At 38.3% G+C, this 27,999-nt stretch overlaps 1 protein-coding gene across 2 annotated transcripts; it reads left to right on the top strand.

Annotated features, from left to right (window-relative positions):
- The first annotated feature begins 146 nt into the window (after positions 1 to 146).
- Positions 147 to 27,606, top strand: LOC149157143 (uncharacterized). Of its 2 annotated transcripts, XM_089439139.1 has the most exons (4): positions 147 to 255; positions 2,141 to 2,267; positions 2,381 to 2,486; positions 27,278 to 27,606. In XM_089439139.1, exons 1-4 carry the CDS (start codon positions 171 to 173, stop codon positions 27,287 to 27,289), a joined length of 330 nt encoding a protein of 109 aa, XP_089295265.1. In that variant the 5' UTR covers positions 147 to 170; the 3' UTR covers positions 27,290 to 27,606. The 2 variants fall into 2 exon arrangements, with proteins under 2 accessions (XP_089295265.1, XP_089295264.1); XM_089439138.1 differs by lacking the exon at positions 27,278 to 27,606 and having other exon boundaries at positions 2,381 to 4,170.
- The last annotated feature ends 393 nt before the right edge of the window (positions 27,607 to 27,999 follow it).

Genomic DNA, 27,999 nt, shown 5'->3' with positions numbered 1-27,999 from the left:
CTTTTTTTATTAATGAGGTCTCTTTTTTCTTCAATTTTCGATTATTTTCCTCCTCACATGCAACATGCGACTTTTTACCTTCATTTTCTCTTAATTTTCATTATTTTCATAAATATGTCAATTAATGCCTTATGCCTTATGCCGAGGGCGAGGCAGATGATTTGGAGGATATGCCGCTAAATAATCAATGCGCCACTTCTGGAGTGGAAACCCCCCTAGTTCAATCTCAGGAGGCCACATCTTCTCCAAATGCAGGTATGTATGTTCGTATATCAATATTTGGATTGTCGGGTTTTAAAATTAAAGTCATGTTTGATAAATCGATTCCACATATCCACGAGAGGTGTGCCGGGGCGGTTCTGTTGGAGCGCTGTCAAGCAAAACTTTGCTCTGGAGCAAATTCTATAGTTAAAACTATTGTAATTCACCGTTTCTAATCCAGTTTCAACCAAAAAGCCCTACCCTCTCCGCAGCCCTAGCATATCAGTTTGGTATTTTTATCCCGAAATTCCTAGTTTTAATGGCCCACATTAGTTGCAATGTTTGTGTTTTTTAATACCTGAAGTGTCACACTCTGTTTTAAAGGCTTTCGCCCTTGCCTGCACCTGCTCCTACACTAACACCCAATTGCACTCCTGCTATACTGCCCTCTTGCCAACTTGAGGCATCTGACCGTACCGCTCTATTCAACCTAATAGTTTCAGTTTCAGAAACAATGATTTTTACTAACAATTCCTTTAATGATTTGCGTAGCATGCACACATGAATATGACACCCCTTTGTCTATGGGATAAGTTACTTGCTTTTTCGTATAATATTAATAATCTAATTATGGTGAAGCATATATATTTTAATTTTTCAGATCACTGTCAAGTCAGAGACAACCTTTGTTTCCCAAATTAGTTTATGAGACTTTTTTGTTTATAAGACTTGGTGTATGACATTTTCTTGTTTACCAAATTGTTGTTTACTAAATTTACGTATGAGGCCTATTTATTTATTGCTTGTAGGGCAAAAGACTCAACTTCCCATTTGTTTAGTGTTTATAGGGTAAAAGGCTCAACTTCCGCCGAGCAATTTGATTGCTAAAATATAAAGAGGTGTAATAATCTACCTCCCTCTATATTTGAAACTGTGACATCTTATGGGGAAGCATTGGTTTTTAACCATTGAGCACACTCTAGCTGTTTGAGATTACTTCTATGAACATGTTTGAGATTGCTTCTATGAACATGTGTGAAGATTTCATCCAGTAGGAACCGAAAGTATGCAGAAAATATGGAAGATCCCTTCTTCAAGAGTTATAACAGTGCATAAACCTGGAAAATCTGTTTCAACATGCAAAATTCACGCAGCTTCTCTGCTTGTTTGGGAGTGTTTGCTCCACAAACCTGCAATAACAACGTGCACTGTCCAATCTACTCACAAAATGAAACTGTGTGAAGAAAGATGGCAAAACCCATTTTTTTAAAGTTTCATAGATTCAGTATCATTTATAGTTGGCTTCTTTATATACATATTTATATTTCATATGGAATTTTATATACAATAAAACAAGTCAAAGGCATATAGAAAACTATTGTGTGCCATCATTGTTGTTAATTTAACTGTAGATGAAAATAGAGGGATAATGGACAAGGGCCTGGCGTCAAAATGGGAAATTGCATAGCAATACTAAAAAAACAGGGAGACAAATACTAGCAAAAAAGCAAATGTACTCCCAGATTCTACATTAACTTATTATTTTTTAAATATAACTTGTAAAATAACGACCATAATTTTAATTTTTTCCATCTCGGGTTAAACATTTTTGCCCCTTTTAGATACAAAATGGCCCGTGTCAACCTCAAAGAGATGTGATTTTGCCCCAGGTCACTGGCCACATTATCTTATTTTGCGTAGAAAGTATAGCTGGCTTTCTGTTTTTTATAAAGTAGATAGTCTTGCATATGCAAAGCAATCACTTTCTCTATATGCTATTATGCCGTGATTGACCATGAATAGCTTTCTTATGTTAGATAAGCTTCAAATGAATCTGTTGTGCATGTGTTTTCCTATCACTGAAACATGTTTATATCTTAATCTATAATGGTGATGTTCATTTCTTTTATTAACATTATAATTTCTTTTGATTATCTAGTTGCAGCAAATGATTTGGAGAAAGTAGTAGATGATTCAAACCATGTTACTCAAAGAAAAAGACGCTCAAGAAGGAAGCAACGCAGAAAAAACAAGAAAAATTCTAATGGCATTCACAATATGAACAGGTGTGCAAATTTTTGTTACATTTTACTTGTGCTTTATTCACTTAGTCGCAATGTTACTGTTTGTTGGAATGTGTAAAATGATTTAAGACTTTTAAGTGTCGATGATTTCGCAGGTTTGTTATTAACACATGCAAGTATTTACGAGAGCCAAAGTCTTATCTTGTATGGGAAGCAGTTAAGAAACTTGGTTTTTCTGCTGTTGAAGAATTAGTAAAACAGGTACTATTTTCTGCACTCAAAAGTAAGGTGCCCTAAAATTTCTTTTTGGTTGGAATAGTGCAGCTCTAGTTCAACCCTTGATTCCCCCCTTAGTTTGCCCCACCTCGGACAATTTTAAATTTTTGAATGTCATCCTTTTAGTAGTTGAAGCAAGTTTTATTTATTTGGGCTTCAATAATTTTGTGTTCTCATGATTATTATGTGCACTGCACAAAGGTTGGACTTTGGCTAGGAGAGGATACAATCAATTTCAGAGAGTTGATCGGTTTTATAGTTTTGAACATAAATGTTATTTCTATGGGCATTTAACTTTCCCTTGCCAGACATATCTGTTTATTATCCTTGTTTTTGAGGGATTTACAATTTTATTTTCACCTCCTTAGACATATCTATACATTATCCTTGATTTTAAGGGATTCAAATTTCTTTGATTCTATTTGAAAGTTGACACAAGGGCTTACCTTGGGCACTATAGACCAATATGCTAGGTGTAATGTACTGAAATGCAATTCGGTACACTAACATAGCAAATGTTATGCATTGAAAATATCAGTGGAAATTTGCTAACAGCACAAATGAAGCTCATATAACTGAAGACTGAAGAAAGGTAATAATCATTAACCATGAAAATCCTCGGAAACCATTAAAGAGATGAAATGCAGCTAAGATACCTAAGATTTTTCCATGTGATTTACCTTTTGAGAAAGGAAAAATGACATTTTATTGATAGATAGAAGTTTGTACAAAGAGAGGAGTGAACCCTTTATATACAAATAAAGCCTAATTTGCTTCCTAAGCAATTTTTATGAGGTAAGTAGGCTTATATATAGATTAATTGATACTAAACACTAATTATATTTTCTTATATTAATCAAAAGCTGCCTATTCCAAAGATTTGAAATAATACCATTACTGTTGTGTGAGGACACATCAATGCGCATGTGGGATTTTCAGTTTGAATTTCATTGTCATTGGGACAAGGGTACATGATGGGGACATCTCCACAGGGTAGGACATAGGAGAAAGTGACAAGCATTAGAAATACAAAATTTATTCAACCTTGGGTTGTAGAGCAGTTGGTGAGTAGGGTGTTTTCTCAAGACACTCCTTGTGTAAAGGTTACATGTTCAGACTCCAACTTGTGTCTGCAGAAGAGGTATATGTGAGCACCAAGAGTTTGTAGTGGTAACCCTTGGAATCGGTCCCTTGTATGGTGAGTATGAAACAAGCCTAGTTGCCGATTCCTATAGTCACAGAAAAAAATATTCCTTTTTTTTCAATCTTTTCAAGATATAAACTGACAAACTTTTCAAGATAAAACTGACAACAACATAAAAAAATCACATAACTATTAAGTATGAAAAAGATGTGGATATATATGTGTCGTGTTAGATTTCTACTTCTAGAGTTTCCATCCCAAAAAAGTGTATCGCATGTCTCAACTTTCTTCTTTCATTGAAATTCTGGCAAGTATATGAAGCATCACAACGCAACAATGATTGCTATGGTCTGCGGGAACTGGCAGGCAAGAGGGCACCAATCTTGGTCGACAATTGAATCCTCCTTTGTAGGCTATGAAGAAGATATATAAGTTCAAAAAATTGGATTCAATCTTGAAAGGATGGGTTGCATACTCCGTTTGGATTATGGGTTGGGGGACTATTTTTCGCTTTGGATTATGGGTTGGGGGACTATTTTTCGCTTTGGATTATGGGTTGGGGGATTATTTTTCGCTTTTGATGATGTAGTGAAGCATGAAGGCCTAAACACACTTCAAGTTGACTTTTGATTCGATGTTTGAGTGGACCTTGATTAAGCTTGACCTTTAGCTTGCATGAACACCAATCTCTAATCAAATTAAGCACCAAAAAAGATTTTAAAGAATGTGTAATGTTGTTCCACACAATGTCAAGTGAGCAAAATTCCTTTGCTTGTTATCATTGACAGTGGGAATTAGAAGAATATTATCACTATTGATAATGTATGAAGACCACTTATCTACTTTATCCACAGTTATATTCATTGGGATGACCACAATAGGGGAAAGTCTTGAATGTCACCAGGTGTTATTTTAGTACAACATGAAGCATATGAAGGATTAAGTCACTTGTGACATAGTGCCATTAGACATTTGTGATATTTTGTTGGATCAATCCTACATCTTTGACAAAATTAAAATTTACCTAACTCGACGACATTGATGGACCTTTACCATTGAAGGGCACAAGTATGATGTTACAGAGTTCTCGCAAATAAGACTACCGTCATTTATGCTAAGCAATGCTGGAGATTCATCTCGTATACTTAATAGAATTATGGTTGGCCTTAGTGAAAGGATTCCAAGTTTGACAATGTTCCTCGACTATGACCTAACTCAAACACATTCTTAACAAAATCAACTTGACCACCTTCTATAACAATACAACAATGTCTTTTAGAGTTGATAGGTGTCCCAACACATCATTGACTTCATATTAAACCCTCGCTACCTATTAGTCCACTCTACAAAATATTAGTTTGGGAGAATGGCAAGCTTTGGTATCAGATTCAAGAATTATCTACCAAGGTTGAATTCAACACAATTAATTTGTATGTGGTAACCTAGTAGCATTGTTGCAAATATTGTCAACATATCGAGGATATTGTGATTCTTTCATGCTTGAGCAATCTTAAGTTTTTTCAAGATCAACACATTCGTAAGCAATGAACCATTTTATAGGATCACTACATAATCACTACATTCCTCATTAATGAATGAACAACATTCCTCAGCGTTAGCATAACATTATTTCAGTGCAATAAACATGAGCATAATAATAACCACAAGAACATAACATAAGAGTGAAATTATCTTATAAGAGGTTTGGCAACTGAGAGTGGGACTCTGACTCTCCACCCAACCATAGACAAGCTACAACCACAATTACTTGTAGTTGTCACCCCGAGCCAAATTTCAATGCTTGAGGTGGAGTGCTTCTTAAGAGAAAATTCATCCAATAGAACAAACGAAACATGATGCCACAAGGCCACACTGCCTTCATCCACCAACTACACAAGTTTCTCACTTAGTCCTTTGAGACATAATTTACATCCATGTTTGGATACTACAATGCAAAGAGCTTCAACTCACTTTCAGGAGAAGAGAGTCCACATTAAGTAAGGTTCATCAATGGATAAACAACTGATGGGTACAAATATCACCTCTCCAGGGGGTTTATCAGTGAGTCAAGCACCAAAGCTTCAACCCCAAGGGAACTGTTGGTGGCTCATCAACCTTCACATGCACCTAAGTGTCTCTTCCCACTTCCATAGGTTCATCAATCCACAAGCTTCCAATGGGTTCTATAGCCTTACACACAAGCCACTACTCTCTATAAAACTTTTTACCCAACAAGATTTTATGAGATTTCTTTAGCTGGTTTCTATCTTCTTCAAAGCTCGATTGATTGCCAATCATGTTTGCAGTGTTTACTGCATCTTCCAATTTTTTTCTCCATTGTTGTGCGCTTTTTTCCACAGTGTTGTGCACCCTGAGAATGAGAGAATGTGTTCTCTAATTTCCGTGTATGTGTATCATCTGCATGTGTTTCTCCTTCTTCCCCAAACATCTAACTCTTTATATCCTTACTAGTTCCATGCCATTCAACCCCTTTGACAATGTAGCCCATGTCTGTCTTTAAATTTTTTCCCTCTTCTTGCTTGTTGTTGGAGCTAGAGGACACCTAGCCCTGTCCTCTTCCTTTAAATTAAATTTATTGTTCAGTCAACACATTCAACCAACCAGGGTTAATATTTAAAGCAACCCATTCCTTAACCAATCTAGAATCTACGTCCCTTCTCTCAACCTTTAATTAAGTACAATTTATTTACAATGGAAAAATATTAACCAGGGGATGTCACATTGAATTCATGAGAATTAAAAAGAGGATCTTACAAATATAAAGGTAAACGACCATTCAAATGTTTTTAGTGTGGTAGAATACGCTGTTATGCTTTAAAATGTCCCTATGGAAAATCACAAGATATTGATGATGAAAAAGAACAGAGAAATAGAGGTAAATTTCATAAAATGGAAGATCTCTGTAGCAACCCTTTTTTCTATCCTTATGTGAATATTGCCATGTATATTCATTTATGTAAATAAATACAAAAATGTAAAATATCGCTAAGCTGAAGGAGTAGACACAGATTCAAAGGTCTGAGGAGGAGTTTCTTGTGTTGTTTTAACCACACACAACTCATTTAATTATTCTCACCTATCCCTTAGCTAATTAAAGATGGTATGTACAACATATATCGACATGAGTATGGACCATCTAAGTGGAGGACAAGCCCGTACTATCCATGTTATTGTGGGGCATGTGGGAAGTCAACACATAAGAGGAAAATGAACAGAAAATGATGGGGGAATGAGGAGATAGTGGAAGAGAAAAAAGGAAAACACACATAATGAGGAAGCTCGGAAGGAGGAGGAAAAACAAACAAAAGAGAAGGGAAAACATCAAGTGATTGTTGTGTGAATTTTTGGGGATAACGCTCCCTGTTATTTTGGGGAAGGCCATTATTATGCATTGGTGTAGATCTGGCTAGTGAAGGCTTAGTGGGGGTATTTATTCAATGGGTGTTTTCCTTAGGGCTAAGTAGTGCTTCACTGAGCTTCAAGTGAATCCTTGTGTTTTACTCCTGAGAGGAAGAAGGGTCACTGTGGTGCTTACTGCAGGAGGCAGTTAATAAATAACCCAGACAATACACTCCCTTTCTAGCCTAGCTGGTCTATAGATGGTGTGAAAATTCCCTTGAGCAACAAACTCTTTAGACTCTAAATCTGGGTCGAGGGTGGTTGGTTACAAGAAAGATTGTAGTGTAGTTAGCCTTTGGTTGGGTGGAGAGTTGAAGTCCCTCCTCTAGTTTCCAACCATTCAAATTATTCCGATAAGTGTACATTTCTATATATGTCTATGCCATGGATGGCTAATGAGTAACCTGATAATTTCCATGTAAGAATGATTGATTTATTATATAGTCTTGGTTGACCAGCTAATTGTGTATCTGTGGTGAACATGAGCTACCTAAGCTATGTGGTTGCGACCCTATTAATTCATTTGCAAGTTGCCTAATGTGTCTAGGATTGGTGGTTTGAAAACAATCTGAATTAACCTGATATTTCATATGTTTTAGTCATCTTCTATTTTTATGAGTTTAGGTCACGTATTATAACCATGTTTCCAGGTTTATCTCTCAAGTAGTTTAGGTTATATGTGGTGCGAGTGGACTTGATCCAACTCTGAAAGCACTGTTGATATCTCTATATCTCTATGATGAGTGTTTGCTACTATGTTCTCATGATTATGTGGGGCTCCTCGACCTCTATGTTTGTTGATTTTTGCATGAGATATAAAATGATTTACATGAATATGCATAATTATTTGCAGTCCCACAATTGATATGTTATACTATGTGATTCTAGATTAATTGATATGATCATGAACCTTGTGTTGTGTTGGGTTGTTGGTATTTTGTGCATGTTATGGTTTTCATCAATTGCAGGGTCAATCACATGAATATCACTGGTTGTTTGAAATTCCTCAGTTAGTTTGTTGTTGCAAGTATTATTTTCAATGTGATAGTTTTATGAATTTGATAGAAGGTAAGTCTATTAGAACCATAATTCCTATCATGATCATGTTGAAATGCCTTATAGATCAATATTTGGATTTGAGTTTTCATTCATACAAGTTTAGTATTTCGGGTAAGGCCTTGTTTTGAAGGAATCCTAGTAGAATTCTCAATCTCAATTATTTTCAGTACGAAAAAACCCTGTATATATATATATATATATATAAAATTCTGATACAGAAATTTTGGTACAGAAAAGTATGTTATAGGGAAAAGTTAAAGCAAAATTTTGCTTTCGCCATATAACATATGGGAACATGTCAATCATATACCGAAATACATATGCAATAGGTAAATAGAGTAGTAAACCCATAATCAGAGATATGAAACAAAAGTGTACCTGAGCATGTAACAGTTGATAAATAGACAAGATCGTGATACATACCAGGACATTGTCTCTCCTACATACCCAGCGTTGAGAATTGTTGAACTTGATGCGTGTCGGTCCCCACTAAGATGCTCAAGTTCCATATTCCGCATTGTGAAAACAGGCCCTTCTTTGATAATACATCAACGATTATATACTGGGATCGTTTTATATGAGCGATGGAGTAATCCTTTGAAGATTTTCAGATAGAGGAGATTCTGTGCATCCATCTGGAGAGGTTGGCATTGTTAATGGAATGCTTGCCGATAACATGATCAATAATGATTTTTGAGTCCTCATAGATTCGAAGGCCACCAATGTTCAAGAAAGAGCAGAAAACTAGAAGACCATATAATGCCATGGCTTCAGCTTTATTGTTAGTCCCTGCACCCCCGTTCCAAAATATTTCATAGTGCTGGTCCTCCATAATATATATGACCACTCCACACGCGCAAATACCATGTTGTGCAGCACCATCAAAATGTACCCTCGGATATAACAACAGAGGATTGGAAGACACATTTGATTTTCCATTCACATGCTGGGGGATATTGAGAAGGAGAGTGAGATATAAGAAAATAATTTGGTCAAATATGTGCATGAAATTCTCCTTGTAATCTTGAAAAATGACCCTATTCCTCCATTTCCAAATGAACCAGAACACAAAAAGAGGGATAGGCCTCCATATCACTTTCTGTTTACTCCACCATTCAAAAACATCTTTTATGGATGAATGAGTGGTGTAATTGAACCCAAAATGTGAGGCCAGCTTCTTCCATAGAACCTGTGTGTGGTAGCACTGCAGAAAGATGTGCATATTGTCCTCTGATTAAGATAGACAAATAGAGCAAATAGCAAGGCCATGCCAATTCCTCTTTTGTAGGTTGTCCCAAGTGAGATTTTTGTTGTGATGCACTAGCCATGAGAATAAGATAATTTTGTATGGGCACCCAGACTTCCAGAATGTAAGTGGAAAAATGTTATCGGCACATGAATATTGTTCCTCTATAATGGAAATGTATATATCTTTAACAAGAACATTAATCTTATCACCCCTATCCCGCCAGACTATGCCGTCCTCTTTTTCAGTTCTGTAAATACCACAGAGCTTCATTTTCCAGATAATCATATTCCATTGAGATGCGACTAGACCATTAAGGCCCAAATGATTAACAGATTTCCAAGTTGGAATAGCACCCTGCCATTCGTTAATAACCTGTGCGCAATAAAAGATACCTTTTTGCTAGAGCATGTGTAAGAGCTGATGAGAAATATGTGAAACTTTTTCTCTGCCCATGAAATGGTCGAAACCAATAAGAATGCTATTCCCAAACTGAAATTTCCACATAAGGATTTTGAAAAAGAACCCCTGGATCTTATGAAAACTCCTCCATATAGCAAATCCACGAGCAGGCCCAAATGAACTGTACCTGAACTAAAAGGAAAAATCTTTGTTCCCCAAGTATTTTATTATGATTGCATTACTCTATACATTGTTTCCAAAAACAACTTTCCATAAGGATTTACACAGCAAGGCCAAACCAAATTTTCAAAGGTTCATAATACCCCACCCCCCCATCTTCTTTGGGAGGGTAAGGTTTGAAAGCTTGGACAGGTAAAATTTCCTTTTTTCCTTACAGCTCCCCAATATGAAGAATGCCATCAATTTATTTAATTTTTGAATGACGCTGGTTGGAATGTAAAATAAGTGGGTCCAATAGAATAAAAGCTGGGCGAGTACAGTTTGCGATAGAATCATTCTACCAGAGAATGAGAGACATTTATACTCTCAACCTGCAATCATTTTATAAAAACCGTTGAGGATCCATGACCAATCTGTCGAAATATAACCTATTGGCTTCAAATGATAGCCCAAATATTTCATTCCCACATTGATTGATTTAGCTTGTATATTGAAGAGTTATGTGAGGTATTCCATTTCTACAATATTAATATCTTCATGGTGGAAAGATGATTTACCTTCATTTATACGCAGACCAGTAGTCCTTTGAAAGTAATATAATATTATGTGCAAATAAATCCAGGCTTGCCTACAGAGCATGGCAAAAATCAATATGTCGTCCACAAAAAGATTATGTGAAAAATTGTTATCCTTGTTGATAGTGAGAGGACAACAATGACCCTCGCAAACAACCCTTTTAATATGAAGGCTTAGCGAATCCATAATAAGGATGAACAGAAAGGGTGAAAGGGAACATCCTTGACGGAGGCCCCTAGCAGTAGAGAAAAAAGTAGTAGGTATACCATTTATGAGAATGGCATAATTGACATTCTCCACGCAAGCCATAATCCAGTTGGTGCATTGACTATTGAGCCCAATTTTAATAAGGAGGCATCTCAAAAATCCCCAGTCAAGACAGTCATATGCTTTTTTAAGGTCAATTTTGAGGATGGCTACATCAATTTTTTCGTTATGTATAGAATGGAGACATTCTTGAGTAATGGCCACAACATCCAAGATATTTTTGCCTATTAAGAAACCATGCTGCTCACGGGAAAGAAAATTTGACAAGGTGTCCCGGATTCTTCCTGCAATGATTTTTGAAATGATTTTATATATGGTGTTACATAGGGATATAGGCCTATAGTCAGAAAAGGTAAGAAAAGCCTTTTTCCTAGGAATCAAGGCAATGAATGTAGATGTTATAACGTGATTTATATTACCCCTTATTCCGGTCTCCTCAATCATACTCAAGATATCATTTTTCATTAGGTCGAAAAAATGAATGAAAATGTCAATGGTCCATCCATCTGGACCCACACATTTGTCTTTCTTGAAAGATTTCATGACAGACAATAATTCTTCCTCCATGACAACATCATATAAACTATCATTTTGTTCGAAGCCAAACATGGTGAGGTAAGGGTCAATACCCCATATGATATCATCCATCTAAATGTCCCGGTCCCTTTTTTGTGCATTCTGGAAAAATCTTATTGCTTCTTTAGAAATCTCATCATGTGAGTGTAGCAGAATACCCTCATCATTCTTTATTTCCCATATAGCATTAGATTCCCGTCTTTTATTAGCAAAACGATGGAAAAATTTAGTATTCTTGTCGCCCTCCTTTAACCAAATGGCCCGGCTTTTTAGTCTCCAGGTCGATTCTTCAATGGTTAGGAGATTCTATTTATTTTTTTCCAATTCCCATATCTGTGAGCGTTCATTTTATGAAATTTTATGATCAATCATACATCTAGTGATGCTTTCAAGTTCCTTATTAATCTTCTGTAGTTCTAATCTGTTAGAACGTTTCTTATAAGCTTGCCATTCTTTTACCTTTTTTCGAAGCCGATCCATACGGATTAACAATGATTCAGATTGTGAATACGAAGTTTGTGGCTCATAAGACAACCAAGTATTCTGGACAATATTGATAAAATCATCATCCTCTAACCAAATCCTGTTAAACTTGAAAGGATAATTCTTCCTGTGATTCAGAGCCGTCCAATGCAAGGATATAGGCCTGTGGTCAGAAATAAAATAAGGGAGAATACTAGAAGTGGAGAAACTAAGATGCTCTATTAGTCTATCATGAATAATGAATCGATCAAGTCTTTTGACAATGAATGCTTCCCTTAACATCTCATTATCCCATGTAGGAGCTAACATAGATGGGCATATATCTACAAAATTATATTGGAGTAGAGCTTCTCTGATGGATCCACCCACATGATCAACTTTTCTTCTTTTTCCCCAAACTTCGTCAGAGCTTAAAGAGCAATTTAAATCCCCTGCAATTAGGAGGGAGTCTATCTCCATGATCTCCGAGGCCAAGAACCGAGTCCAATAAATAAAACGATCGTTGTATGGAGCGTATACGTTCAGGATATGGGTAGGGGCAGCCATGCCCTGGAATTTTGCAAGAATCAGGATACCATCAAGACAACAAAAGGTTCCGACCGATATCCAAACCAGGTCCCATAGAACAGCCAACCCCCCAAATAGCCCTGATGCCTTTGTAGGCGAAATATGCCATGTAGGGAACATGCGTCTGAAATATGCAATAGTTTCCGGTTGGTCATGCATGGTCTCTTGTATCAGGATAATTTTTGAGGCGGAAGAAAGAAACAAATTTTTAAGAGCCAAAAATTTTGGGTCCGCCCCAAGACCCTTTATATTCATAGAGAGAATTTTGATCATGAGGCCCTGTCCCCAGGCATACTTGCTCTAAGAGGTCCGTTTCTTGTCAGATCAGATATAGGCATATCTACATGTGATGATTCTTGTATATCAATTTTAGATATACCCTTCCTACCTCGGAAATGCCGACTGCACCTGTTTTGTTTCCGTCTGACCGTGATGTTTCCCACCGAAGTGGGACTGATAACAGGTGAGGATGACATTCTCGGCTTATGAATGGTCAGTGGCTAGAGATGGAGAGATTCTTTTCGCAATAGCAAGTCAAGATCACTGGCAATAGAATTTGTAGGGGATGTAATCGGCGAATTTGTCGGAGTGACCGAAATCATTGGAGCTTTACCTTTTAAAGCAGATTTGGCTGATTGATCGGTGGCTTGACGATAAATCGGGGAGGAAGTTTTATCCATGGGGATAGATCCGACATTGACAGGTGATGAGGATGAGGATGGAATGATAGTAATGTTTGGAATCGAATCGAGGTTAGAGTTCGGATGAGGAATAGGCATAGGAGATTTTATGGCTGCCCCCGGAGAGGGTTCCGAGGGATGGGGATGAGAGAATAGATCTTGAGCCCCCGAAATAACTAAATTTTCCATAGACAGTGATCTCGGAAAAGTAAGGGGAACATACTTCGGATAATTTGGTGTCATGGAGTGCCGCTGAGAAGAATCATAAGAAGGGTCTCGTGGAATCGAAAAACAATTAGATAGAACCAGGGACGTTATCTCAGTAATAGAAGACCCTTTTGAATTATTTCTTTCCCCACCTGCATCACAGAAATCCTTATCCTTGGCACGTGTGAGAGGATCGACATGGAAATTTTTCCTGTATGCTTTTTCGGACGGATGACATGGGCAGTGCCATTTCAGATGACCAATTTTGTGACAGAGGGAGCATCGGAAAGGAACTCCCCAGTAGTCAAGTCTCTAGTGAATTGATAATTCACCCCAAACAAGATCAATATGATCGAGAAAGTTGCCTTTGTACTCTTTCTCGATCAGGATCCATGCCACCCGCTTATCCTTGGCACCCAAGCACTTGGGATCTATATACACAAATTTCTCAATGGCGTTGCCAATGTGAGAAAGCGATTCCTTTGTCCAAAGCTCAATGGGGAGGGCAGGTAGCTTTACCCATATCAGATTATTTTGTGGGGTATTCCGCAAAGGGTTGAAGCCAATATACCATTTGTGAAAGGTCAGAAAGATTTTTCCGTGAACCCAAGGGATAACGCATATGGTGTCAAGATCTTTAACTTTCAAGAAGTGAAAACTGTATCAGTCCTTCATTAACTTGACAATAGTCGGGATATATCCTATCAAGGGGCGCCATTTAGATCCAAGCCAAGTCCTTATCTGGGCGTCTTCCATATCAGGAAAATGCCATTTGCCTATCAGAGCATGGGATTGTAGACTAGCAATGCAATCTGCCAGAGAGACACTGTCTAGGAAAATAACTGGCGGAGGGGGAGTAATCTTTGCAGGTTGATGATTGTGTTTGTGTCGCGAACGAACCTGATCGTCAACCCTGAGGTTCTGCCTATGTGGCTGGGGAATCAAATGTTCCGCCAAAGAGGATTGCCAGCAAGACGGCTTAATAGTGCCATAGTGGAGAGCCTCTGCCTCCATGGCAGCCCGCATTAAATCAGACGTGTCCAATTCGACTGGGAAGATCTCCATGTCATCCAGATGAATGGATAACGCACCACGGGAAGGGACGACAAGACAAAAAGAGTAGGAACAAGATTTCCAAATCTATCGACAGAAGAAAAGAAACACTTTGAGATGGTCAATTCTGACACTATATAATGGAAAACTGACAAAACGCCTTCTCCTCAATTAATGTTAGTACATTCGAGATGGAACCAAGTCAAATGACCAGAAAGAGGAGATCCTATAAAGGGCCTAGGGAATGACAAAAACATCAATAGGATGTGACTATCTAACAAAAATTCAAAACCAGATACAAAAGGACTGACCGGGAGAGAGGGAAGGATTATCCCAAATCAATCTGCACGAGAGAGAACCCCTCGTAAAGATCAATGTAGTCTCAAAATTAAAGACTGACAAAATGCAGATATGGGGAATAATCCAGAAAGAACAGTGACGACGAAAAGTAGGTGGACGAGTAAATTTCAATGTACCATCCAAAAACCCCCACTCCCCGGAATCCGAGATATAGAGATGGACAAAATCCAACCAAGAGTTCCGAAAAAACCGACTGGACAAAATCCAACCAAGGCTTCCGAAAAAACTGGCCGAACTCCTGGAAAAACCAGAGGATACAACACACGCTAGAATAGTCAAGACCAGATGATCATATGACTACTAGGAGGAAACAAAGGGCCATAATACGCGAGACTCAAGTAAAACAAGGAAATACGATGCAACAACAAAAACAATAGCTACATTTACACCACCAGTGACCGATCTTGAAGCTAAAATCTACACATGGCTTTTACATAACACATAAATTCAAATTTGCGCTGGATACTATTTTCTAAGTCACAATATTAAATTGTATATGAAGTATGGAGGGGCCAAATACATTATTGAATAGTGAATGCGTTTGGGTTATCAACACAATTGTACATTTGAAGGGATGTCGGATGAGCGTAGGAACTAGATTTTAGTATGAAGAACACAAATCTGGGTGAGTCCTAATTGGGCCACACCTCCGTGTGAGACAAATATCATTTTAGTTGGGTAGGCACATTCAAGGTCTAGGAGATCCGAGGGTATGCACATGTCACAAGCATTTGAGACGCCATATGTTTTATGGAGCTAGATATATTTTGAATTTGGAGTCATCTAGAGTGGGGCTTTTGTGGGCAGAGTCAGATGCTCGTTTGGTATGGAAATTCATTTGAGAGGTTGGTGTATCGTGCATAATAGTTGTGGTGCCAGATCTTCCTTGATGTCAAAATTTAACAAAGGAAGGCACTATAATGCATCAGGCATGGGCCTTGTGGGACACATGAGCAGAGGAAGGATCATGGATGCCACATAGGATAAAGCAATTATGTGGAAACCTTGTGGGATCCACACTTGCATTATGGATGAAGAAGGGTGGAGATCCAGAGATCTGGAAGTCTGGGAATATGGAAGGGTAACACTGTGGATTACATTATGCAATCTCGAATTACCTCTAAAATTGGATACAAGGGAACACTATGCAAAACGAGATGACGATCAGCCTGGTGGGACCAATGACTTAAATTACGTGAGTGCCATGTGGGTGTCAAAAGAGGAGGGCAAAAATAGAAATGGTGACGAAGAAGTCATGTGGCGCCACGAGTGAAGTGGAAATCATGTGGCGCCACAAGTGACATGGAAGTCATGTGGTATTCAAGGATTGGTATCTACATGCAACAAATGGGTTTTGAGAAGAGTGAGGCAGATCTCAACCTATCTTAAATAGTGGGTAGTGGAGATACTCTTATTATCATATTATATGTGGATGATTTTTTCATTACAGGTGTAAAGAGACTCATAACTAGGATCTTGCTTTAGAGTTTGAGATGAAAGACATTAGTTTGATGCATTATTTTTTGGAATTGGAAGTTTGGTAGGAACTAGGACACATTTTTCTGGGATAGGGTAAGAATGCAGTTGACATCCTAAAGAGATTTCAGATGAAGGATTGTAGGCCTCTATCAACACCCATGATCACCAAGTAGAAGAAGTTAAGTGCTTTTGAGGGTGAATTGGTGGATCCCACATTGTATCATCAACTGATAGGTTCATTGATGTATTCGATCAACATTGAGCCAAAAATATGTTTAGTTGTCAATACTCTCAACCGGTATATGGTTGAACCTAAGAGAGTGCATTAGGTTGCAACAAAACATGTGCTCAGGTACTTACATGGTATGATGGAGTATGGACTAGATTATGTGAGAAGGTATGGAGTCAGTTTGACTAGCTATACAAATTTTGATTTGGAAGACAATGTCGTGGATAAGAAAAACAATTTCGGGTGCAGTTTTAGTTTCGGCTCAGCAGTTGTGTCATGGCTCAGTTGGAAACAAAATCCAGTGGCACTGAGTTCTGCAAAGGCAAAATATGGCGGCTAGTTAAGCAAGTTGTGAGGCCATATGGCTTCGCAAGTGATTAGTTGATTTATTTGGTTAACAATTGAAGCCTAAGGTGATTTGTTGCGATAATCAGAGTTGCATAAAACTCTTGGAGAATTTAGTATTTCATGATAGGTCGAAACACATTGATATCAGATACCACTTCATTTGGGACTATGTTCATAGAGGAGTAGTTGAGTTGTGGTATATATCCATAGAAGACTAGGTAGTAGACATTGTAATGAAGTCTGTGACAAAAGACAAGTTTTTATTTTTCAGAGACAAGTTAGGAGTGGTGAAGAACACTTTCCTCACTAAGAGGGAGTGTTGAAAAAGTTAGCTCAGACAAGTGTCTTCCACATTGAATCGATGTCTAGCATGTGGAGGAGTGTCCAAAGTGGTCCCTAAGACATTAAATTTATGTGATATAAAGTTAGATTGACTTTTTATGCATCATTAATTAATAAAGTGACTGTGCCTGAAGTTGCGTTAATGACCAACTATAACACAATCGTTGATCTTAATAGCTAGGACTCAATTTGAGCCATTAGATGTTAGGGCTAGTTGCAACTATTTTAACGAGACATGAAAAGAAGATTCAAAGGAAAAAGAAATTATTTTTCATCTTCCCATTTTGAGGAGACAGAGAGAGAGAAGAGAAGAAGCGTTGAAGGAAAAGGAGCAACATGAATTTGAAGAGAATTGGCACACGAACCTAGGAGAACATTTCAACGTCTTGCATAGCAATCGAGGCACAATGCATAAAAATCAAGGTTGATTGACAGACAAAAATCGGGGCATAGTGCACAAAAATCAAGGTTGATTGATTGCACAGATTTTGAGGCTATTGACTATATAGAAATTGAAGCACCTTGCACAAAAAATGGGCTAATTGATAACACAAATTTTGAGAAGGAATCTGGGACATAAAATGAGATAAGTAATGCACTTGGTTAGTTAGAAAAGTTTGATGTAAACTCATTTTTCTGTGAGCCTTAATAATTTTTTCTCTCTCTAGGTTTCCCTTCAGGGTTTTTCTAGGGGCATTGCCCAAAAATTTCTGTCATTTATGAGATTGGTTTTCTAAGTTTCCTCTCAGTGTTTAAAGTAAAGTATTCAATGTGTTTTCTTTCATAGGTTTTGTTTTGAATGAGAATTAAACCCTAACTAGCAAGAAACTAAAAAACTTATTTGAGATTGAGAACCGATGATTGGGTCAAGTAAAACTTACATCCTCTATAAGCATCAACTTACAAAAAAAATAGGCTCTAACCTGTCAAGAATATGAGGACACAATTCTTAAGTAAGCCCCAAGTTACAATTGTTTTACTATTCAAGAGACAATATTTAGGCTTAGAACTTGTTCAAAAGAAGGTTTGACCTCTTGACAACTTGTACCCAACTTAGACTAGAATTCAAACTCCACAAGGACTACAATTCAATATCCAACAAAACTCAACCTCCAACCATAATAGGACTATAATTCAGCCTCTAACCAAAACTGCAACTTGGCCTTTAACCAACACTGCAAGCCAACCTCAAACTAGGACTGAAAGTCGGCCTTAAACCAAAACAAGTCCAATAGAACTCGGTCCAATAACCCTTAAACTCAGCGTCTTTCACACCAGAACTCAACCTCCTTAACAACATAACTCAGCCTCAACAAGCTTCAAACAAAACAAAACCCTTCCAACTTCGCTTCACTTCCAACTCGACTTCACTTCACTTGGTTCATGATATATGAACCTCATCCTGTTAAGACCTAGAATCATAACTAAATTTCTTAAGAGCATGAGTGTCAAAGATTCTCCACATAACACTTATTTATAGTGCTCCTAATCCGAATTTAAACAGGAACGCAACAAATTACAGATATAACCATAAATACAGGGATGCAGCATAAATAACACTATCTCTCATTAAATATCAAATAATGAAATATGCTTACAAACAGAATGGAAATGAGACTAGCTCGAGCGATGGTAGCTTATCTATGAGAAAAGATGTGGCAGCTACATGCCTCTAAACTGAGTTACAATGGGGCTCAAGGGCCTTTTTATTATTGAACAATAAGAGAAAACCCCAAACAACCAAAACCATAACCCGAGGAGATGTAACACCAAGAGTTTATGAGCCCCATTGGGGTTAGTTGGGCAACCAACTTCCCAAGGTCATAGCTTGGTCATATTATCTCCATTTGACGCGCATGATACTTTGTTAGAAAGATCTCTCCAAGGACTACCACTGAAAATGTGATCTCAATGAGATCACTTAGAGCTATCTTTCCAAAAAAACACCATTTGAGGCCTCAAAACGGCTCCAAAAGTTCAGGCCCTGAAAAAACTGCCAAAAATAGTAAATTGTGCTACAATTAACGAAATTGAAAAACTAAAAGAAACAATGGTGGGGGTCCACGTGGAATAGGCGGGTGGCCACCAATATCCACCTGGATCATTCCTCCCCCCTTAGGAAGAAATGTTCTCCATTACGTTGAGTTCCTCCATGAGATGGGGAAACTTCTGCTGAACTTGGTCCCTGGTGAGCCATTTTCCTTGGTGCAGGAGTTGGCCGGCTTTGACAAATCGATACAGTTGGATCTTCTGCCGGCGGGTGTTCTTGATCTGTGTGTCCATGATTCGATTAGTTGCAGCTTGTTTCATGCAGTCTGGATTTAACTTTGTTGGTGTGAGCTGTTCTGCAATGTCGGATGTGTCCAGTAATGGTGGAAAGTATGGCTGAAGGCGATCCACATTGAACACTGGGTGCAGGCCAAGGAATGGGGGAATGATGAGCTCAAAATAATTATCTCCCACAACCTTGGTGATGGTGTATGGCCTATATCGAAGCGGGAAATCTTGCGGTGGGGCCCAACGAGGCGTTGCTTCTGCAGATGTAGCCAAACTTTGTCGCCCACATGGAACTTGTGTGGCACCCGATGCTGATCATGTCGCTGCTTGTACTTAGCATTGGCTTTGTCCAATATGTCATGGACCTATTGGCAGATGTGTTGAATGTGCTCAATGAAGCTATTTGCCTTGTTGACTTTGGACTGGACATGAGCTGAATCTACCTGAGTCACTGCAAATGGTATGGCCACATCAATGGGACATAATGGCTGGAATCCCAAGCCCACCTAAAAAGGGTCGTGGCCAGTCGAGTCGTGGAGAGCTCGGTTGTAGTTGTGCTGGACATAGGGGAGGCTCTCATGCCATGTGCGTGGATGCTTTGATTTCTACATGTGAAAAATGTGTACGATCATCCTGTTGACGACCTCTGTCTGGCCATGAGTTTGGGGATGGAAAGTTGTGGACTTAGTGAGCTTGGTGTCCAGCATCGACTAGAGACTGGACCAAAATGTACCTAGGAGCCTGCTGTTCCGATCTAAGATGATAGACTGTGGGATCCCAAATTGTATCCACACTTGTTCAAAGAAGAGTTTAGCGGTGCCTTCTGCTGTGATACTCTTCTTGCAGGCCGCCATAATGGCCATCTTCGAGAATCTGTTGACGACCACAAAAACACAGTCGTTGCCATGCTTAGTAGAAGGAAGGCCTGACATGTAATCCATGGAGATGGATTCCCAAGGTCGACTAGGGGTAGGCAGCGGAGTATAGAGACCTTGCTTCTTGATGGTTGGTTTGGCAATGGCGCAAGTAGTGCAGGATCTGATGTACTTCTTGACATCTTGTCGAAGATTCAACCAATAGAAATACTTTTGCAGTACTGCCACTATTTTCTCGACCCCGAAATGCCCAGCAGCCCGACTGTAGTGTACTTCCCAAATCATCTTCACACACTTGCTTGAAGGAACACAAAGGTGTCCCAGGTGGCATAACAAAGCATCCTGGAGGTGAAAATATGGAACTTGCTGACCCTCCAAGAGTGTATGGTATGTGTGGCCGAATTTTGGGTCGTTTTTGTAGAGAAGTGGCCAATCAGAAGTCTCGTGCCCACAAGAGTTGAACGCGATGGTTCACGCTATGATCGGTGGTCGGCTGAGGTAGTCTGCAACATTATTTGTGCTGCCCTTCTTGTACTTGATATTCAAATGGAATTGTTGCAAGGATGTGGACCACTTCTGATGGTGATCATTCTGCAACTTCCCTTACATCTGTATGAACTGCAGGGGTTGGTGGTCTGTGTGGATGACTGTTTCCTTCTCCAAAATGTAATGCTTCCATTGTCGGTAGGCCCGCACAATGGAATACATCTCTTTGTCATAAGTGAGATACTTCCGGACTGTGTCCGAAAGTGTCTCACTATGATATGCCACTAGATGCCCTTGCTGAGTAAGGACTACCCCAATAGCATAGTCAGAGGCATCTATCTCAATCTCAAATGGTTGCTGTAAGTTTGGTAATGTGAGCACTGGTGCAGAGCAGAGGCGATGTTTCAACTCTGCGAATGCCTTCCATTGAAATTCAGACCAAAAGAATTTTGCTTTTGCTTCTCCTTTGTTGACTTGACTCAAGGGCGAAGTGATATGAGAGAACCCCAACACGAACCTGCGGTAGAAATTGGCAAGACCCAAAAAGCTGCGGAGCTTTGTCAGAGTGGTGGGGGGTGGCCAATCCCGAATGGCTTGGATCTTGGCTGGATCCACATGCACCCCCCATTCATCAATAATGTATCCCAGATACTGAACCTGGGTCATGCCAAAAGTGAATTCCTCCAAATTGGCACACAACTTGTCTTGCCGCAGTGTTTGGAGAACCTGTCGAATGTGGTGGAGGTGCTCCTCCCAACTCTGGCTAAAGATCAAGATGTCATCCAAGCATACCACTACAAATGAGTTGGTGAATGGCCACAAGATGTCATTCATAAGCCTCATGAAGGTTGCAGGAGCATTTGTCAACCCGAAAGGCATAACCAACCATTCGAAAATGCCCTCCTTGGCTTTGAAGATAGTCTTCCACACATTAGAGGGTTCGATTGGTACTTGGTGATATCCGGACTTCAAGTCGATATTGGTGAAATATTTTCCCCCCTTGAGTTGGTCCAAAAGGTCATCAATTTGTGGGATCGGGTACCTCTTCCAGACAGTGATCTTGTTCAGTGCTCGATAGTCAATACAGAGTCTCTAAGTCCCATCCTTCTTCTGAACCCACACGATCGGGCTCCCACAGGGCGAAGAACTTGACCAAATGTGACCTTTCTACAACAGTTCCTGAATTTGCCTCTTGATTTCATTGTTCTCTAGAACGAAGCGCCGATAGATTGGTCCATTGGCTAACAACGCATCTGGGGTCAGATCAATGGAGTGCTTGACCTGACAGTGCAGAGGCACCCCTGCGGGGGAGGTGAAGATGTCCTTGCACTCCTCCACGACCTTGTCCATCTGTTGTTGTCGTGTGGAGGGGCCTTGTCTGGAGGTCGTGGCCATCATCTTCTTCTTTCTTTCAGGGCATATCATCAGGAAAACAAATTTCCTTTTTTTTGAAATGAGCTTATTGCATTGTTTTGCAGTAACCATAGAGATGGTGATAAGCAGTGCTACGTCCGGTATCCTGTACAACTTATTTCTCAATGTAACAATCACAGTGCGAGGCCTTGACTCATACACAACATGTCACTTCCACAAGTATGCTTGGCCTAATAATACATCACAAACATCAAAGGGAGCAACGTCACATAATACCTCATCCATGAAGGGCTTGATGTTGTATGGAAGGCGACATTGTTGGCTCACACGCAGATCTCGTCCTTGGTGAAGCTACCCGATGGTGTACGGATGTGGGTGTGTTGTGGTCGGTAAGCCCAACCGTTTCACGACCTTTGCTGCAATGAGGTTCTTTTGGCTCCCCTTGTCTATAATGAACTGTAGTGGGAACCCTTTACCCACATCTGGGAGTGGAAGAGACGCTCCTCCTCCTCTGGACCTTCGGGTTCCTCTTTCTGGATCTTTGTGATGGTGATGGTGGTGTTGGGCTCCGCATCAATAATTTGCTCCCTTTGTCATTCCCCTTGTTGGGTTCTGACTCAGAGTTGGAACATGCATATGATTCTGAAGCCTTTAGTTCGGCCACCAGTGATTGCTTGGCCTGACACTCACTTGTGTTGTGGGTGGAGCTCTTATGGAACTCACACCACTTTTTCGTGTCCTTCTTCGGCTTCCCAGTGTTGTCCTTTGCTTGTGGCCTTGGCGGGTTGTCCTGGGTCGTCCTACCTTGGCTTTGTCTTTTTTTTTTTTCCAGCAGTTTGGGGGCACCTTTCCCTTTCTTGGGATTCGTAGATCCAAAGTCTCGCTCTTCTGTTTAAACTTTTACTAGATCTTGACGGTGTATCGGTACATTGTGCTGAGCGAGGAGATATCCAAAAACTCCATTTCATCTTGGATGTATCTATGTAGGTAGCCGCGATACTTGAGTACCAAATGTTTCTCAGAATCCTTGATACCCAACCTCGTGCGAAGGGTATGAAAAATTTGGTAAACTCCGGCACATTTTGGTCCCTTCCCTGCCGCAGCGTGGTCCACTTTATGTATTTGTCCTCGTAGCTCCCAACAGGGTAGTATTGCTCCTTGATGGCATCCCAGAATGAATTCCAAGTGGGAGCGGCTGAAAACAGTGAGGTCGTACTTTCATCCTTCTGCTCACAATAGGTTTCCCACCAGTCCTTGATATGGGGGGCGACTTTGAGAAGAGCAAAAGTAATATTTTCTTGGCTGGAAAAATCATGAACAGAAAAATATCCTTCTAGTATATTCAACCATTTATCTACTGCTTCTACATCTATTTGGCCCTTAAATATGGGAATGCCAAAGTTTACTTGTACCTTAAAAGGTGTGGAGCCTCCAGAGTGACTATTGGATGTGGATGCACCGTCGGTGGGCAACTGTTGAAGGATCTGGGCAAAGTTATCCATCATCGCGTTCCTTTGTTTCTCGAGGGCCTCCTCGAGCAATATTTTGATAGGATCTCCTGTTCCCTCGTCTTTCTTTTCTTCCCCCATGGGAGGCCATCAGGATTTCCTAGGCTGGTCTTGCAAAGGTTCGACTAGTTTGAGCCCTAACTTCTTATATCCCGACTTCGTTGGGGACATGCAAAGAAAAAACAGAGAAAGAGCAGACCGCTCTGATACCACTAATCCGAATTTAAACAGGAACGTAACAAATTATAGATATAACCATAAATACAAAGATGCAACATAAATAACACTATCTCTCATTAATATCAAATAATGAAATATGCTTACAAACCGAGTGGAGATGAGACTAGCTCGGGCGATGGTAGCTTATCTATGAGAAGAGTTGTGGTAGCTAGATGCCTCTGAACTGAGTTACAATGAGGCTCAAGGGCCTTTTTATTATTGAACAATAAGAGAAAACCCAAAACAACCAAAACCATAACCCGAGGAGATGTAACACCAAGAGTTTATGGGCCCCGTTGGGGTTAGTTGGGTAGCCAACTTCCCGGGGTCGTAGCTTGGTCATATTATCTCCATTTGACGCGCATGATACCTTGTTAAAAATATCTCTCCGAGGACTACAATTGAAAATGCGATCTCAATGAGATCACTTAGAGCTATCTTTCCAAAAAAACACCATTTAAGGCCTCAAAACGGCTCCAGAAGTTCAGGACTCGAAAAAACTGCCAAAATTAGTAAATTGTGCTACAATTAAGGAAACTGAAAAACTGAAAGAAACAATGGTTGGGCCAACTTGTGCAATTGACAAAATGTACAATGAATATTCCATAATAATTTCTCTTCAACCTTAAGGAGTCAGAAAGCATGTCATATACCACTGGAAAGGTCTCGAAATATGATATTTGACTATGTAACTTTCTCTTTCATTTGGACAGCCTTTGACATCAACAACAACCATTTTCAACAAACAAAACTTTAGACATATATGTATTGTCATTTGTATTGTAGTGCAATGGAAAGTGAATTCCAAATAATCTACCAAGTTTGATTTTGAAAAATAAAATGGACTTTAAAGAAATGTATATTTTAGTAGATTTATAATTTCATGTGCATATTAGTGAATCGAGACACCCTTAGTTATCCAAGGGCTTTAGTTAAAATTCATCACCTTAACCTTTCAAATTCTTGCTATCTAAATAAAAATTAAAGTTAAAGAGCCCACAAAATTAAATTTTGAAGAAAACATCAAGAGGTAGTTACAACTCTTTTGTTGCCTACCTACCTCTTAAGGATAGAAAGGAGGGAACCTATGCAAAAGAAGGAAAAAATAAAGAGAGTAAGTTATGCTTGTGTTGTGTGCATTGCATTCATATGCATCTCATACATATTTGTCCTTTAGATAGCCTACTAGTTGGTGGTAAAGGCATTATGACTTATAACTAAGGTCCAACACTAGTGTGAAAACAACTTTACATAACATATAATATTTGCTTATTTATTTTCATGTATGTATTTTTTGGAAAGTATTATTAGTAACACTACCATGATTACAGATTCCTTTCAAACAACTTGAGTATAGAGACCATGGATCTTTGTATTATCTAAAGCTTCACCTTGTTTGTTTAAATTTACTTTCCTCTAAACGTAATATTTTCATCTATGTATTTTTTTTTTGCAAAGTCTTATTACTAACACTACCATGACTACAAAGACCTTTCAAACAATTTGGGTATAGGCGCAGTAGATCTTTGTATCTTTTGAAGCTTCACCTTGGTTGTTTCCTTGCTGTTGTAGACATCTAATGGTTTTGGAAAGAATATGTTTGCAAGGAGCTAAATTGGTTGCTAACACTAATTGAGTTATTTTGTTGTAAAATAAACCTTTTAATAATAAAATCCTTTTAACATACCTACACTTTTCTTTTCTTCTATATAATATTTCTACTTCATCTTTCTTGCTCTATTCAATAAGCATGTTTTACTTTTCTTCCTAGTTCAAACCGATGCCCATATCCATAATTAATTGATTGGTTCAGGTAGTTAAGTTAATTTTTGTGTTTTTTTTTGTACTATGATATATTTATGTACCATAGTAGTTCATTTAATTCATTTCCTACCCATTTTAATCCATTCACATTTCATTTACATTAATTATTTCGCTGATTAATGCATTTTGTTATAAATCTTAGTCTCATTTCATATACAATTTTAAATCTATATTAGATTGCCAAATAATGAACATTTATTTTGTGTTCCTGTTGTGGTAAAATCGCAACCCCCCATTTTTAATTTATTATCTTTATAATAACAATGGATACCCTTTACATAAATTCTCGTCATATCACCACTTAATGTTTTATTTTGCTTATTTGTGCGACATTTTTGTTTTCTTCAGATTTGCATGCTGATTGCTTCATGGAGTGTAATTTTCGTCAACTTTCCATCAGTTTTCATTTCATCTCATTTGAACTCACGATTTACAAATGACGCTTTGATTTTCACCACTTAGACAAAAAATATACAAAATGTATATTATTTTGATTTTTGTAAATTAATTAATTTTATATAAATTATAAATTATATAAATTATTATTTTATTTTACTAACTATCTTACCAAACCACGAAATTGTATAATAATTAAAACTATATATTTTATAAAATTTTAAATCTTTAAAATAAAAAATATTTAATAAAAATTTTAAATCTCAAAAGCTAATTGAAATTCCAAATTCCCAAACTCCCGAGATTAAAATATCATAATAGTAATTATGATTTTTTTTAAAATAGGAAAACCACCCCACGTGGCCGTCCTCTCCTTACCTCGGGCCCTCAACCCTCTCCTCCATCTGAACTCCTCAAGAACTCATCACTCCTTATGCCTCCCCTCCTTATTCCCCCTGAGACCCGAGATCCTCCTTATCCCTTCACTACATTACCTCCTTATACCTCCCATATATAATATAAAGCCCTCCTAAACTCCTCTCCGTATATGTTTAACAAAGAGCCACCAATCCACTTGTTATGCAATTTCATGATTTTATTTTTTTTAATAAATTAAATTAATAATTTGTAATTTGTAATTTTAATTAATTTGTATATAATTAATTAATTTAATGATTATAATTAATAATTTTTAATTATAATTACATAGTTAATTAGAATGAATTTATTTAATTTAAAAATGTTTAATTTTAGTCATGACATGTATTTTTTAGAATTTTGGCAGTTTGAATATTTTGGCTTTTGCGAATCATATCTGGAGTTCTACTAGGCCCAAGATGGCTCGTTAGAAATCTAGAATCGAGGAAAACAATCTAGAAGCATTCACTAAACCAAATCTGCACAATTAATATTCCAAAAATTTAGCAGAAAATAAGGTTACGAAATTGTAACAAAAATTCAATTTGGGAAAATTTGTTGAAACAATTTCATCTACCCAAACTTCTGTTGTTGCAAAATTGGTTTCATGACAACTCCTTTCAGCTATAGAAGCCCTGACAATGATCAACAAGAGCACAATTTCCTTTAATTTATTCCGTTAATTTGATTTTGATTGTTGAATTGGGTTTTTCCCAATTTTATAATTATGATTTTAGTATGCAATTTAATTTAATTTAAATTAATTTTTGATTGGTTTGCAGGGGATTTGTTGAAAGAGATGAGGCAAAGAAGGTTAGAGCAATGTAAAGGGGACAACATAAAAGAAGATGGAGAATATGCAACTCTAATTTAGGATATGAAAAACTACTCCCAACAACTTTCCATTTTGGAGATTTTGGTAATTATTAAACATCGGATGTGAGAATGAGGAAGGGGTTCCTCTTCTGTGCAACTAAGGGATCTTGAAGCACTTTTGTAATGAATTTTTGTAGTTGCAGTGTAGGGAGAATAACTCATATTTGAGGTATTTGGGGGTGATCTCTGTGATTTTTTACTGGACATCCGCATTTTTGTAAGGAACAAAAAGTTGAGTTGCAGAGAGATATAACATTTTTGGCTCTGAGAAGAAGAGTTGTTTTACACTTTCGTAGAAAATTTTTGTTAATTTTAGGTATGTTCTATGTTGAAAGCAAATTTACTTCAATTTTCCATATTAGCTCAATATCAATTCCAGATTAACAATCCCATTTAGCATGATAGTAAAATGCAGATAGAACATAAACATAAATCGCAGAAGACAAGCCAAGACAAGAGGACACGAGATGTAGCGCCAGCTAGGGACAAACCCCAATGTGGGGAAACCCTTGATCAATTCTTCTTATGTTCTTCAATAATTCAACAGAGAGAGAGAGATAATACATATACATCAGAAGTCAACATTTTGACTTGACAAAATAAGAGCAGAGATCTTCACTAAGAAGAT

The sequence above is a fragment of the Pinus tabuliformis genome, chromosome 9 (genome assembly GCF_031772625.1).
Source record: "Pinus tabuliformis cultivar Carrire ecotype Pingquan chromosome 9, CPIR1, whole genome shotgun sequence".
Classification (NCBI taxonomy): domain Eukaryota; kingdom Viridiplantae; phylum Streptophyta; class Pinopsida; order Pinales; family Pinaceae; genus Pinus; species Pinus tabuliformis.
The sequence above is the reverse complement of the archived record's forward strand: the minus strand, read 5'-3'. Positions and strand labels throughout refer to the sequence as shown.

What these genes read in the sequence shown, in the direction of transcription:
- LOC149157143 (XM_089439138.1), top strand. Translation starts at nt 171, where the DNA reads ATGCCGCTAAATAATCAATGCGCCACTTCTGGAGTGGAAACCCCCCTA. An exon ending in CACATCTTCTCCAAATGCAG is followed by an intron (nt 256 to 2,140) that starts GTATGTATGTTC and finishes TTGATTATCTAG; the next exon opens with TTGCAGCAAATGATTTGGAG. An exon ending in GGCATTCACAATATGAACAG is followed by an intron (nt 2,268 to 2,380) that starts GTGTGCAAATTT and finishes ATGATTTCGCAG; the next exon opens with GTTTGTTATTAACACATGCA.